This window comes from Adelges cooleyi, unplaced genomic scaffold (genome assembly GCF_023614345.1).
Source record: "Adelges cooleyi isolate 19-005CV unplaced genomic scaffold, UGA_ACOO_1.1 ACOO_flye_CR_arks_rails_tigmint_CR_PRNA_108, whole genome shotgun sequence".
Taxonomy (NCBI): Eukaryota; Metazoa; Arthropoda; class Insecta; order Hemiptera; family Adelgidae; genus Adelges; species Adelges cooleyi.
In genome coordinates, this window is record NW_026095761.1 from 5,528,197 (window position 1) to 5,543,787 (window position 15,591).

The 15,591-nt window shown below is 30.2% G+C and overlaps 1 protein-coding gene across 2 annotated transcripts in view; it reads right to left on the reverse strand.

Annotated features, from left to right (window-relative positions):
• The window catches only part of LOC126838872 (regulating synaptic membrane exocytosis protein 1), a 94,519-nt gene that overhangs the window by 63,046 nt on the left and 15,882 nt on the right, over positions 1-15,591 (reverse strand). For both annotated transcript variants that reach the window (XM_050573650.1, XM_050573640.1), the window contains exon 2: positions 14,206-14,429. In XM_050573650.1, the coding sequence (XP_050429607.1) occupies positions 14,206-14,241 (36 nt within the window). In that variant the 5' untranslated portion in view covers positions 14,242-14,429. The remainder of the gene's footprint in view (positions 1-14,205; positions 14,430-15,591) is intronic.

Below are 15,591 nucleotides of genomic sequence, written 5' to 3' on the forward strand. Positions count from 1 at the left end.
ACACAACGGTAATAATACAATAGAATGTTTTTATCTTGAGGGAGAACGGATGGAGAAGGATTCTTTCTAGAATTAGGGTAATAAATTATTATACTGGAGAGAAGAAATCGCCACACCTAACTTGAAGACGTTACACGACACCGAATTAAATTCCCACTCCCATAAGCCCAACAGTATTACGTTAAGTTGGTTTTACAACACAGCGACTTTTGGTTTTTGCTCGATTTTTTTAATAATAGTTTTTTCATGCTAATAAATCTAACACGCGTGGCGTATACCGTATTAGTAATAAATCTTTCGAAATTCCCAATACACATACATCGACTGATAAAAACCACCACAAGGAAATGAAAGTATTAATTGAAACTTCAGTACACAATAATAGACTCTGAAGCTGGTCATAATGAACTTAAATACTTTTTGAGCAATTGGTCAATAAACAAAATCACAACCCAGATAAGTTCTGTGTATTTTTAAACTTGACAAAGTTATTATTTTTTTTTTTTTAGTAAAATTGTATTTCTATTGGAGTGTTTAATGAATTTAATAATTAATTAATTTAGATATATTATTTAAGTGAGAATTTTTAATTTCATTTGAATTATGCGTGAACTTTAGTATATGTATTATATTAGATTTCACAAGAAGTAAGTACCATTTTTTCTAAATATTCAGGGTTCATTTATATATTTCCTATTGTACCATGTGTATTCTGTACTGTTGTAAACGAACGGTTTGTTAAAAAATATTGTGAGAAACAGTAAAACCATTTATTTTTTATTACCCATTTCTTAAAACATTAAACAATACTAGTGTGATACATTTCTTCTGCTAGTCAGCCAATTATTTACAAACAATACATTTTTTAATACTTCGTTTTTGGAGGAAATTGAAATTCGTTTTTTCCCCTCCAATTATTAGGGTTGTTATTGCGCCTTTTTTTTTTGTATGAGCGAAGGAGAGGAAGATGACATTTGGGTTAAAACCAGCACACGACACCAAATATATTTTCGTGATATTCGCCGTTCTATAGAAACGCGAGCAGTGTGCGGAATTTTGTGTACAATATTATATGACGTATAACGTTCAGCATTCTGACCTAATGAGATTATAAAACTGATGTCAAAGAATGCCGATTAAGAAACTTGATGGCCAAAAGAAAAATTATATCTCATATACTATACATTTTGTAGGTTAAAATTGAAATACCAAAAGAGAAAAACCTATTATTAATTATGTATTATAATTTGTGTGCAAAACCATAGAGGGCTTCGATAGAACAATCGATAGAAAAATATATAAATCCTACCCGTAAAGTGTAAACCATATGGGATTTAAGAGAGAAAATAATTGTTTAAGTTAGAAAAGTAAAATGTATGTGCCTACTGCCTACAGTTCGGTCAAAAATGATCATACTGGTTTGGATCTAGTAGTAAGAAGTATCTTAATTTTTTTTTTTATTGAAAATCCTTGAACACGATTTTTTTTATGTGTTTTAGTATTGTACACTATTTAAATGTAACGAAAAACATACAGATAATCTAACACTTTATGTTCAAGTACAAAAGTTGTACATAATAAAACAACAAAAGAGTTAATACAATAGAAAGTGACAAATAAAGGGCCAAGGGGATAAAGCTACTTTACAACACAAAACTGGATTTTGAGAAATAAGTGAAAAGAGAAATAATTCAAAAGTGAAGTAAAATAGTAATTTTCTCAGAAAACCGAAATTTTATCGCTTTTTACGGCTTTAATGTGGTTTTACCCAAAGTTGAATGCTCATGACGATAGTCTCCTTGAAATGTACTAGATTGTTAACTCATTTTCAAAAAAAAAATAAGGCTGTGAAGTAGTTTCATCCCTGGACCCTTCTTATATTATAAAATAAAAACAATATAACATAAAAAATATTGATTTGTTAAATTATATTTATATGTAAAGAAACTTGCATTATCTTGTGTACAGTGACCGTCAATAAAAAGAATAATTAAAGGATGTAGATAAGAAATAAAAAGGTACGTTTCTAACGACTGAAGACAAGATATTGAATCTGACGCAATATATTAGAAGGGAGATATGGTATTGGAGACAACGCCTCGATAACTTTGAAGCATTCTTGGAAATTTCTTTCTAAATAATCAAGGAAAAGAGAATTAAACAAAAGAGTTTCTTAAATAAATTTTAAAATTAAAAATTTCTTCAAAAAAACGCTTTAATGAAAACTCATGTGTTACAATTATTATGTACTTATATTATAGGTAATATATACATATTTGAACCTGTATATTTTTTATATTATTTAAGCCAGTCAATAAAAGTTTAATAGTATACTCCCAAAAATTTAATTTTTAATCGTTTTTGGAAAATATCTTTTTAAGATTTATGAATTAAGGGGCCTCTACACTAGCATTTATTAAGGCACATTATATAGGCAATTGTTCCCTAAAACTTAACATTAAGCTAAAATTTTTAAACATACACATTACCATTGGAAAGAAGTATCTATTTAAAATTTTTTTTTTCACCTTTTATAACGCATGTAGGATCTATTTTTGTACAATTTGTACATGTTGAAAATGTTTTGAAGAACTCAAATATTTTTTCAAAACATAAATCGGAGTATTTTTATGAACAGTACGTTTGATTTAGAATGAGTTGTTTTCGACCAAAAATACGCATGTGTAGAGGCCCCTTAAAGAAACATCATGAATAGTACATTTATAATTTACATATAATTTCCTATCGTCAATTCACATGGCCACTGGTAGTTCCTTACTATAAATAGTCACTTCCCCAGAAAAAAAATTAAAAGGACTTGTTACATTGATTGTTACTTGATATATTTGTTTATCTTTAAAAAAGACTTTAAATATGTAAAAGTAAAATTGTGTAATTAAATTTGTTTTTCTTCTCGTTAAAAACAGTTATACAAAACACTGACTGAAACCCACAAAATAATCGATAAAATGTTCTTTCGAGAAATGTTTATTTATTTAACCTTTTTAGTTGACATTATAAATTAACTATTAATAAATAATATTTCTCAATACTTACGTGTTGTTTTTCAAACGTTGTTAAGGTTCAAAAAATCATTGACCTTACCTAACCTAACCAGAATAATAAATACATATATACATTGACGATTGTGTGTAAAATAGATATAATTTACTATTAAATAAAATATGCTAATGAAATTTATTTTGTAAAGTGGGCTGGTTAATATAAGAACTGTTGTGGATTTGCAGTAGGTTTTTCAGAAACCTTTGTCGGTTATATACTGCGTTAGGGATCGCTTGATGTATTACTGCCAGTCCATTATGTCTTGTGTGATTTTTTTTATAGTACACTTGCTGAATAAATTATAATTATAAGAAACCCTCTTTATACGCGCCGTTTAAATCACATCATCCCTTATTGACCTAAGGCAACGTGTGATTGGCCCCACACTATTAAACTGAGTATTTTTCGTTTCTTAAGCCGCATCGGTCCAATAGATACAACAGTTGTACAGCTGCATAGTAGTAAATGAGATTAGATTACACACTTTAAAGGTAAGATTCAAGATAGCGACCGCAATAAAACTAAGGTGAAAAGTAGTGCAGTTGTCTAACCAACAATTGTTAGGGAATCCAAGTCTAATATAAACATTTTTGCATCCGAATTAAATGTAGCATTTGCATACGTTATTTAATCATTATGTATGTATATATTATAAATTATAAAAAGTAGTACCCCAAATACAATCTAGTATTCTCAAACTCATCCTCAGTGCTCCCTAATGGTAATTTCCTTAATGTTGTAGTGACCGTCTTATTTGCAATGCACGGGATGTATTTTTCTTTCATCGCTGCGAGGCAATATCTATACCCTTTTTAGGGTCAACAAAAGTAAGTAAGGAAAAAGAACGCAACTATACCGATCCATTTAATATTAAATCGTTTTAAGTCGTTTTAAACCCTTAGGGACGTAGCAATATAAAAACCAAATATACCATCTCCAATAAGATTCCTTATGTAAACTAACAGCGAATGAATACAAATGTTTGTATAAACGCGCGTACGCTGAATAGACAGTGGACAGTTTTGAGTTTATTTTTCAATTTACAATGTTACAATTGGCCACCACAAACGTATTCCAAAAGTACCGCTGAAACATTAACAACGTCTAATGGCACTATGTCATAGTGAAATAATACTCAAGTAAAAACCAGCAAACCCACTATCACAGAAGGGCTCGTTACCATCGCTAAAATTATTGCTCAAGGTAAATTTCCAAGCACATGTAATTACAGCAAGTTCGGTTTACGACTGAAAACTCCATTGGCATACGTCAAAAACGCATGCGACCGTTGTAAAGGCACAAAAGCCCTTCGCTCAGCAATATTGACAAAGCGATAAATATAAATATTGATCAAACCACGTGTAAACTACACCAATACTTCATACAACTCCTGTGTATTAATACTTATAACCTATAAAAATTATGGTATTGTTTACGCTCTGGTCTCAACTTACCAAATTATAATATGGCCATAAACGACATATTCACTGTTAATTTAGTATTTCAAACAATAAAAATAGCAATACATTTTTCTTTTTTTTTTATATATATTAGATGTTCATACACAAAGTTTGTACCCCAGAATTGATTTGTAACTATTTTATATAATATGCCGCGTAAGCCAAAATATAATAACCATTATATTGCGCATATCTTGTAGTAGTTTAACTATAGCAGCTATTGCATAACTTTTATTATTTATTCATAGGTATTGTGAACACCGGCTTTGTGTATAGTATGTCGTATATAGATTTCATGATATAGATTTTTAGTGTCACGTTTTATTGACAACTGTGTTGGCCAAGAAACTTGGTTATATCTATACAATATAAATATATAGTGTATGTTTATATTTATAGTATATACATATAAACTAAAATATAAAGTTTTGAAGGAGTCGTTATATTTGGTTGTGTAAATTTTGAATTAGTGGCTAATGCGTTTTAAACATCTTGGATTAAATACCTGACAGCCACGTTAATTCAAAAACAATAGGGTTGATGTCTACATAAAGTTTAAATTGTCCTTTTGTTATTAAAATAAAATAATGACTATCTTAAGAATTCTAATATCGTAAAGGTTTGTCAATTGTTTCTGATACTCGCGTGTCAGAATGACTGTAGTTATACTTGTTTTGAGTTAAATTACTTATTAATAGCATTAAAAACTTTGCGATTTGTTAAATTATACAGTACATAAAAATATAAGAATACTACAGTTATATTATAGGGCTAAACATGTTAGTATAATGTTAGCTTTCGTTTAAAATTTTAATTTTTAATTTTTAAATGTTAATATTATTAATTGTGCAAATAAATTCAAAACCATAAAACGAATTGATTTTTTAATGTTCTAATTTGTATACATCAATAATTTATGTTTTTACGAAGATTAATATTTTTGAAATTAATTCTAAGATTATCTATTAAAAAAAATATAACCGTCTTCCGCTATTTGAGACTACATTATATTTTGTAGTTTTTTAATAATATAAAAATCGTTGATTAGAGGAGTATCATAATATTTTGTAATTTGACCACTTGTTAAAAAACTGAATATACTTACATAAAAACAGTATCATTACATTGAGCGGACAGTAATAATTAAGTAAACATAAGCTTGACTGTGTTAACTATAAAGGTTAACTGTGGACTAAAAAGTATGTTGTTAAAATGGAATCATAAACTAATTAATATGTTTAAGTTCAATTTAGGTAATAGGTGTACGCCTGTCGTTTCGCATGTCAGTTGTACCGAGCATACATTTAATTAGTATAATTCATTTACCCGAGAAGTAAATCGTGAACCAAAAAAAATATTACAACGGTGTTAATATTACAAAATAAATCAATAGTCAAGAATAGCGAGTATTAGCTACTATATTACATCATTTAAAATACCATAATACTCGTCAGACATGAACACAGCCCATACGTTAAATATATTTTGTGTAAAACAATTATTGCATTATATTATACAGCCGAAACCTTAACTTGTGAATAGCACTAACTTCATAAAAAATAATTAAAGTGGTGAGAAAAAAAAATATGTACCAATGTGTACCCTAAAATGTAAGTTAAATTCATTAAACTTAACTTATTTTTATATTTATATTTTACAAATAAATATTGATATGTCTTAAGCAGTAGGTGTGTGGAGTGAATAAAGAAATGACTATGGATTTGAGAGATTTGTGGAAAGAACGGATTTAGATGGCCGATCCCATATGTAAATGGGATAAGGCAAAAAAGTCATTTATATCATGTTGAATGTAAATAACATTAATGTATTAAAGGGATTTTCAAAAACTTTAAAATTATATTTGGCCGATTTTTTTACTTTTTAGTTGTAACGCGGAGCAGAGATGCTATTTTTTATTTAGGTGTTATTGGAAAATATTATGGCTCAACAATCGAATTTTACGGGTTTTAGCAATATTAATAGTGTTTCGCTGTATTTTGGGTTATATTTTATTTGTTTGTCTAAATCTACGAGTGATCGGTAATCTATTTAAAAGGCTTTGCATAAATTACAATTTAGCGTTGGGCGGTTTACAAAACCCCACGGCTTTGACGACGGCTTCAGACAGGCCGACCCGTTAATCGGGTTAAGCGACAATTCGACATCGATGTGATGTAGGTACATTACTATTCTGACAGACCGAGGTTCGATTTCCATCTTATTACACTGACAAATGGGGGTCGGATAACTAATAGGTACGGTAAATATGATTTTACAACAGTCGGACGACACCGTGTGGACTATAAAAAAAGAAAATTCTCGATCGTTAGGTGGTATTTTAAAAAAAAAAAAAAAAAAATTATCACTTTCCCCCTAAATGAATAATACACAAGGATGCGGACGCTCGAAAGAGTAATGATATTATATAATATTTGTATAATGATAATAGTAACAACAACAAAAACGAGTATGTTGGAAATGGTTTTATCACGTGGGCGGTGTACAATATAGAAATGTAGAAAGTGGCGCGGGGTGAGCGTGAAGGGGAAGCGTAAGGTATGTGTCGGAGGAGACCTGGTCTCGCGCTGTTCTTGGCTCTATCCCGTTCTCTGGGCAGGCACGCAGGCGGGGAGGCAGCGCGGTTGATACTGAATAGAGCGCAACTGGTAGGTGAACTCGGTGGGCAGTACCGCTCCGCTCGCAAACGGCGGCGGCGGCGGGCGGACCGAGACGAGGCGGAAGGGCGCGCTCGGGGCGGGCGGCTGTGGCGGGCGGCATAGGCAGGCCGCGTTATCCAGGGTTGTTTTCAACGTATTGATTATGGCACGCGCGATGCACACGCCGCAACCAGCCAGCCGACGGTGGCGGAGACGGCCGAACCGCCTGGAGAGCGGGTTCCCGGGACAGCAATACAGTCGCCGCCGACCCCCGGACACGGCGACCGTTGCCACCGCCGCCGAAGCGCGACGATCGTCGTCTCTGTCCCGCGGAGCGCGCGTAACAGGTAATAACCCCACGCCGAGTGCGCGGCCAACGCACGTTATTTGATACGGGCGGCCAACCTGAGGTGGCCGTGTACCAGCGTGCGCGCATGGTCCCCGGTCTATATAATATAGGTATAAAATGATACTTACACGTATAGTAATAGTAATAATAACGAAATAATGATATTATTCGGCCGCGATTTCCGCGTAAAAACAGCGCGGAGGTCCGCGAGCCCGGCAGACTCGTGTGGCCGGTAACTGAACTGTTATTGGCGCGGAGAGCGCCTCGGCAACCAAAGGTGCGGCGACGCATCAACGCGCGACTGTTAAATTGTAAAACTATTGACTACCCTAACATACCAGTAAATATATGTCTTTTAAGTGTTCCCTAAGGTAATTAAAAGACATTCTAAAAATCACTCAAAAAACGTATAAAACCAGATCAAGTTAATACGTCGCTCGTAAGGATATACTAGTATTTATTAAGTCAATCGTACTGGCTAATGTGTGAGGCGAAAAGGGCATAACGACCTCTTGTCACAAAAATCAAAGAAAATCGGTTTTTAGAGAAAAACTCTTTAAAGATTTGAAATATTGCCACATCTTTATTTTACATACTTAAGGAATGAATCTTAACCAAAAATTACAACAATGTGCCCTAAAGCAGATGACGTAATTTCTTTATTTTTTTTAAATACGTTTCCAACCCTGATCGATGTTTTGCCTTCTCTTGAGATTTAGATTCTCGTGACAAGAGGTCCCTTTTCCCTATCCGCCTCACATATATTAAAACAGGAAAGATGTATATAATATATATATATATATCTGTAAAAAAAAACATATTATGTTTTTACTTCAAACAGTATGATCCTGAAAATCCTATTGACTTAAGTTTTGAAAAAAAAGACATTTGAATTCCCCATAATATTGACAAGGTATTGCAATTTGTATTGTAACGGAGAACCCATTTCACTTGATCCATGATGGGTTTAGAGCAAAAATATGATATAATATATTTTCTGAGAATGGCGTGTTGGCAGAAATAGAACGGATTTTTAATATTTCATCAACCAAAAAACTATTTTTTAATTATTTTTGTACGACTATAACTTTATTACTAAACACAATTTCAAAGTCTGCTTCACACAGCTCTCAGATATATTATATTCTCCAGGCGTAATAATAGGTTTTTTTTTCTAAAACTACTCAAAATTCTGAATAACCAATCTGCGTGACTATATTTTTAGTTTTTACCCTCATAATGTGACTATAAATACGTTGTTAAAAATGTATTTGTACTTCCTGTAAAATATTCAATAGTTGTTTCATAATAGTTTTAACACATTATAGGTTATCCTAAAATATAACTAAAATGTTCTCTAGTATCAGATAGATTAACCGATTATTGTTTTTCTTGAAAAGCAAATAAATTGTATCTCTTAAAATTAGAACGATCATAATTCCACCAAAATTAACTATGCGTGCTAATTTAATTCTATTACATTTCATGACGTCTAAAATTGTATTACTAATCGTTTGTTTTGTTAGTTTTATTTATTTTAGTTTCTTGTGCTATTTTTTCAAACGACCTAAATATTAGCGAGTTTAAAGATTGTAGTCGTTCATCTGAAAAACTTTCTTTGTAATTTTATGGTCGTTGCGTGCCATTGAATAAATTGACAAGGTTCTCCCGTTTAATAGTGAAAGGGAGAGTGATATAAAAGCACAGCAAGGATAAAGATGTGGGGAAAAGCATGGTAGTGGCGATTCAGCAACAGTTTCCGGCAGAAGGAGTGCGTACTTACGACTTTGTAAACTCGACCACAGCCACCACCTCCACTACTACACTGATAGTAATCAATATCCTAAGCGTGTATCCCACAAATGTAAATCGCGTCCAAATTGCCAGTGATCATTTAGCACGGGTAAGACGAAGGAAACTCTGTGCTCGAGCCGAATGACGAATGTAGGATAAAAGGTAATGAGGTCTGTTGACAGAAACCATCGTCGGCATAATATTTCGCCTCGGCTTTACCTTTATCATCCCGGTCATCGGCCGACCGCCACAAAAATAACAAGAGAACAATCTTAAACGAGTTGAATATGCCAATTACATAACAGACATATAAATTCGAGACAACCCCGCGTTAAGAATAAAAACAACTAAAGTATTCAACCTCACTGTAATTATTTTATTTGTCTCGCTACGGACAAATGAAAAAACTCATTTATTAAATGCACTGAACATTACAAAGATATATTGTTAAAGAAATCACTTTATGTATGTATATAATATGTATCCTATCTTTTTTCAACTTACGTACAGTTCATTAGGAACCGACACTGTGCGTGTGCCACACGCTTCACCAGTCGCATGCTCTGTCACTATAGTATCTACCATCTAAATTGTCTAGTCACCTTTTATCCGACCACATTTATCTTATACCTCGTGGTGTTTTACCTCCGCATCTTAGCAATTCAAAATTGAAAACAAACGTACATAGTAAAAGATTGGCTCTGGATTAAGCAGAACATTGTAATCTCAAGGAAACACAATTTAAATTAACACGTCACAGGTCAATTTAACCCAAACAGATAATTATCAAAAGCAAGAAAACTACCAACCAATAATATAAGAAATAAAACCCGATGAATGGAATAGTGCTAAATCTAGTTAATTTTATTTGTCTAAAATAAATAGTTATGCATATATGCCATAAGTAGTGTTCCTGATGATTATCATGCGTCATTCTATATAAATGTATCACCATTACGAACACAGTTCCTGATTAACTGCAATTATTACAAAAGATAAAAAAACAGCTGTTGTTAATGGCTTGGGCGATTTTCGAGTACCCAAGTCTAGTATAACAAATCGTCGGGTATTTTCTGTAATCACGATTCGCTTATTTTGCCAGTCTAGCCGAAAAATCTTGCTGAAAACAAACGTGGGATTTACTGTCAGTCGTCAGAAATCGGACCAGCTATCTAAACCAACTACAATGCCTTCTATCGTATCATAACTCAAATGAATTGCATTCAGAAACTGTTGGCGACAAATACATGGTGTAGTCTAATATTTGACATTTCATAAGTAAGAATATTTGATTTTACAAAATTAATATGGCTTAACATAGCATTTTCAATAACGTGTACCAAATCAAAGTAAAAAATATTGTATTATAGTAAATAGTTTTAGAATATTTCTATGCATTATTATGTTTCAATATTAACAACACTATTTCGCCAATCGAAAAACCTTTAAAGTGTATGTATGGATTTCATAGCGGTGAAACTAATATAAAATTTACAAATAAATGTGTCAACCCAATACATAGACATTATCTACCTAGGTATTGTATATTCAATCTATACAATATGACAGCCAACATTCAGTAATAATGAATATGAATATATCATTTTATATGCATGTTACAGTTTAATTGAAAATCATTTATTGTATTGCAGTATAGTGTATACATTATGTCCGTGGTTACGGAAATAATGAAAACTGATAACAACAATCCTTTTTTTTATGACTTCCAAAAAAATATATTTTTGTTATTATGTGTATAGTGAAACATAGTCGTTATGTATATTTACTTATTTTAACGCTGCTGAAATATAACAAATCAAATTAAAATCCTTGTTAAAGAAAAGTTGATAGAAAACGATTCCACAGCCTTTTTTTTAAAACCGCCTATGCAAATATGTACTAGTTTTGCCTATACATTACGCCGTCTCAAAAAAACAAAATTTAATTTTTATAAATTATAATATTTAATTATAAGTATTAATATTATTATTATTATTACTATTACTGTGTTTTTTTATATTCAAGTATATACCCTAAATCTTAGTATTTATAGTATATTATGCTCTAATAAATAATAAGCAATACTTTTATGACAAGAAGAAAATATTCGATAGAAAATACACACATCAAAATATTATACACATGTTATTAAAAACTCATTTTCTATATAAATATTTTTAATAAATATATTATTCGTTTTGCATAACGTTTTTTATGTCCATTTATCGAAATTGCAAAAAAATTAAATTCAAAAAATAAGAACTGATTCTAATAACTTTATATTAAAGCATTTAAAAGTTTTGTTATTATGAGTTTCTATACAAAGAGGTATAATAAAGGTTGTTTTATTACTTTTGAATAATATGTTTTCTTTAAAGGCCCGTACTACCTAATAGCTATTGATAATATATATAAACGACCAGGGATTCCTCAGCTATAATATATACAGATTTTATAATACATTGACTAGTCATTTTAAAAAATAGTCAGAATTAGGTATACTCATATATATACTATATATATATATATTTAAAAACTAGGAAACTAAAATATATCAAACTTTTTGTTTGTTTCCGTTTAAGTCATGCAAATTAACGTACATGTATTTAAAGATGTAAAGTTGTGTTGATGAGAAATTCTAAAAAATCTGTTCAATCGAATTATGATAATATAATTTCGTTCAAAACTATATAGACTATAAATTATACATTTTACATTCTAAGTAGTAAATTTTATCAAGTGTTCCAATATCTAAACATTAACAAAACTTTCCAACACTTATTTTTCTTACTTTTATTTTTCTCTTTTATACGCTTATTTATTTTGAAAAAATCTAGTTTAAAAAAATTATTTATTCAAGTGATTTTATAGTAATACGTTTACCAAGTTATAAACGTCACTTTTATTATAAAAATTGTTATAAAAACAAAAAAAAAATAAGTTTCATCTAAAATACATACAATCATTGATTAATTTGATTACAGACTTCTCATTAATCTTTACCAGATTGTAATTTAATAACAAAATAGGATGTATAATAATTATAAATTATCACTTTTATAATTTGTTATACATAATTTTAATTTTTACTACTTATAAAAAACCTACTATGATTATAAATAGTAAACGTAATGTTATCATATGCGTCATAAATGTAAAACGTCAAACCTAAAAATAAGCATTATGCTTTTTATAAATTATTTTGAAAAATTCATAAATTAAAAAGTTTGTTTAAAACTGTCTTGGGTAAAATAAAAATATATATGATTTTATTTTATAACACATTAATTTACATTCGTAAATAGTCATATTTCTCTTATTGTTGACAAAAAAAGTTCTCCCATCCCTAAATTTCATTGTATTATACATATGTTTCCATAATAGGAGTTCCTATTCACTAAGCACGGACAAATGACGATATTATGCAATATTCTAAAATGTCGTGCTTTTGTGTTTAGTGTATGAAAATTCATCAACAAGGGAAAGGAAAGCGTCCTTGACAGACCCCGAAGACCCTGATTAATCGTCGTTCTTCGGACTGGCTCTGGCATTTGGGCTTATTCATAATACCCGGAGGTGCCGTGGTATCGTAGGCGTCCATAAGCTGGATAGAGAGGAAAGAGGAAAAAACATAATATAATCCCTATACTTCATGCCAGGCTAATTCTTTTCTAGACAAACAACTTAAAAAAAAAAAACATTTGGAAATTATAATCGAAGTACACGACCCGTAAACAGTTATAATTTGTTTGTCCAATAAAAATAATCTATTTAAAAAGGAAAACATTGGCACTCGTGCATGTGTATACTGCGTGTAGTGTATAGTTGGTAAACCTTGCATCACACCAATATATTATATTTTTCAGTTTTAAATAATATTTCAAAATATATCATTAGCCGCTAAAGTTGTATAACGAATTCATTCAAGAATAATGCAATACAATTTAAACGTTTTTAAAAGCACTGCAATTATGTTGAAAACAGCCATAGCAAAAGTAATTTATGGTAATGACGTTGGTGTGTGCTGGTTCTACCACAAATGTTTTTATTTTATTTTAAATTTGTACGGTCGCAGTAGAGCCAACATAATTTCTTTGTATTTCATAACTGATTACTAATCCGTTTACGAAACACAATCCTTCTCCTGTGTAGCAGTAATGTTTACATGCCCCACACACACAAGGGCCCACAATCTTATTATACATAGTATGGACATACAAAATGAACCCCGTTTTTTAAAAAATTCTGTATTTCGCTGGTCATTCGTTAATATATTCTATTCAACAATTGATCCAACCATTTTAATTATAACCGGTCAGTTATTCGTCAACAATTATTCGACCTCATGTTTGTTACTATAACAATCAGGGTTTTTAAAATATATACATCTACTTGCGAAGAAAATAAAAATTGTCTGTGTTTTGATTAACACAAAAATAAAACAATAGAAAACAGAATACTCTGAAATCATTGTACAAAGGCCAGTGAAAAAAAAAGAAACTATGAATCTAAAAAACATATATGAAATGAGTAACAGGAATGATATTAATTTGAATGCGTATCAAGTATTAGTTGTTAATGACATTATTGGGTTTTCCTGTTTTTTTTTTAAATTTATCTATGGACGCAAGAGTTTAAACTCCAAAAAAGGAAACAATTTCAATATAAGTTTAAATAATTTGCAAATTCTTATTTCCAAAATAAAGTTTATTTTAATATGTTTTAGTTTACAATTATTTAGCAATAACGATTTGAAATCACCTTAAAATGTATAAGGAACCACTTAAAGTTAATGACTTATATTAATAAGTTAGTAATATTCATTACTAACGGTCAATTGTATGAACTAATATGATATGATATAAATTTAAGATATACTAACCTTGTTTATAAATGACATGACATTTGTAGGTATCATCTTCGGGCTTTTTTTTTTGTTTATTTAATATTATCTCGACGTTCCAGGCCGTCGATGAGTAATAGATAAGTACAGATAACTTTCAAATAATTTACTGCAAAATATTAGCCATATGTAGCGTAAGGGTAGGTTTTTTCCAATTAGTCGAGTTCACCCTTCGAATCCACATTTTTCCTCGTACAAATTTCCTGTCAACATACCAATATTTATGTAAAACACAATTTTTTAATTATAAATCAATAAAAAAAGGTGCAAGCAGCGTGGCAACCTATCAAACTAGTTGCCGGATTGGTTCTTAGCAATTGGTTATTCGGATCTTAACTTAAATAATTATAAAATAAAGAAATATTTAAACGCTATAACGAACATTCATATCTAAGTCGATTATGATGAACTACTTTAATTTATTGTAAGCTTATTATATATTTGCTTAGAATTTATCGAAATATCATATCAACATTAACATGAACAGGTCTTTAATTTAATTGTCTTCAAACGTAACGGTGAAAACGAACATGTATTTTTTGTAATAGACAGATTTAGTCACATCAACAATAATAGTTGTACTATTGAACTTTGTTTAAATAGAAAGAGTAATCTGATTTTAATTTCATAATAAAAAAAAAATGTATGTAAATTATTATAAGAATGCATGTAAGTATTATTTTTTATTTTTAATTGTATTATTTATTAATTTGTATTTGGTATAATTTCGTAACATAACTTGTTCATCAGACCTATTATTCGAGTAAGTAACCGTAAATTGTAATAACAAATGTAAATCATCCGAATATTATTATTATTATTTTTTTTTTATTGAGAAAATATACAATCCGTACAATTTATAGCATAATAATTATATGTGTTAATATAATATAAAACATGTGATACATTTGATAAAAAAGTCACCCATTAGTGACACTTACATTTGAACCAATATAAATATTAATATATATTAATCAACTGTTGAGTTTAGCTTTATAACGTTTTTTTTTGTATTATAAGAAAAATATTTTATTAATACGTTTAACCTATATTCTGCACTTAAATAATTTATTTCAAACATTTTTTTCATATAGCACATACATTAACATTCATTCCTATTATTCGCTATTTTTCCATTCGGGCAAGGTAACAAAATATTGACGTTGCAAAAATATATTGCATGAAACTTTTATCAATTTGAAAATACGTGCATGTATTCCATGATATCCAACTGATTAAAAAAAAATCAAAGTTTGACAACAAAAACATTTATTTTTCAACGCAGAAAACCGAGTAAAAACCCTGTTTAAAAAATAATTATATTAACATCTTGAGAAAAGTCGTTTTACATGTACACATAATACG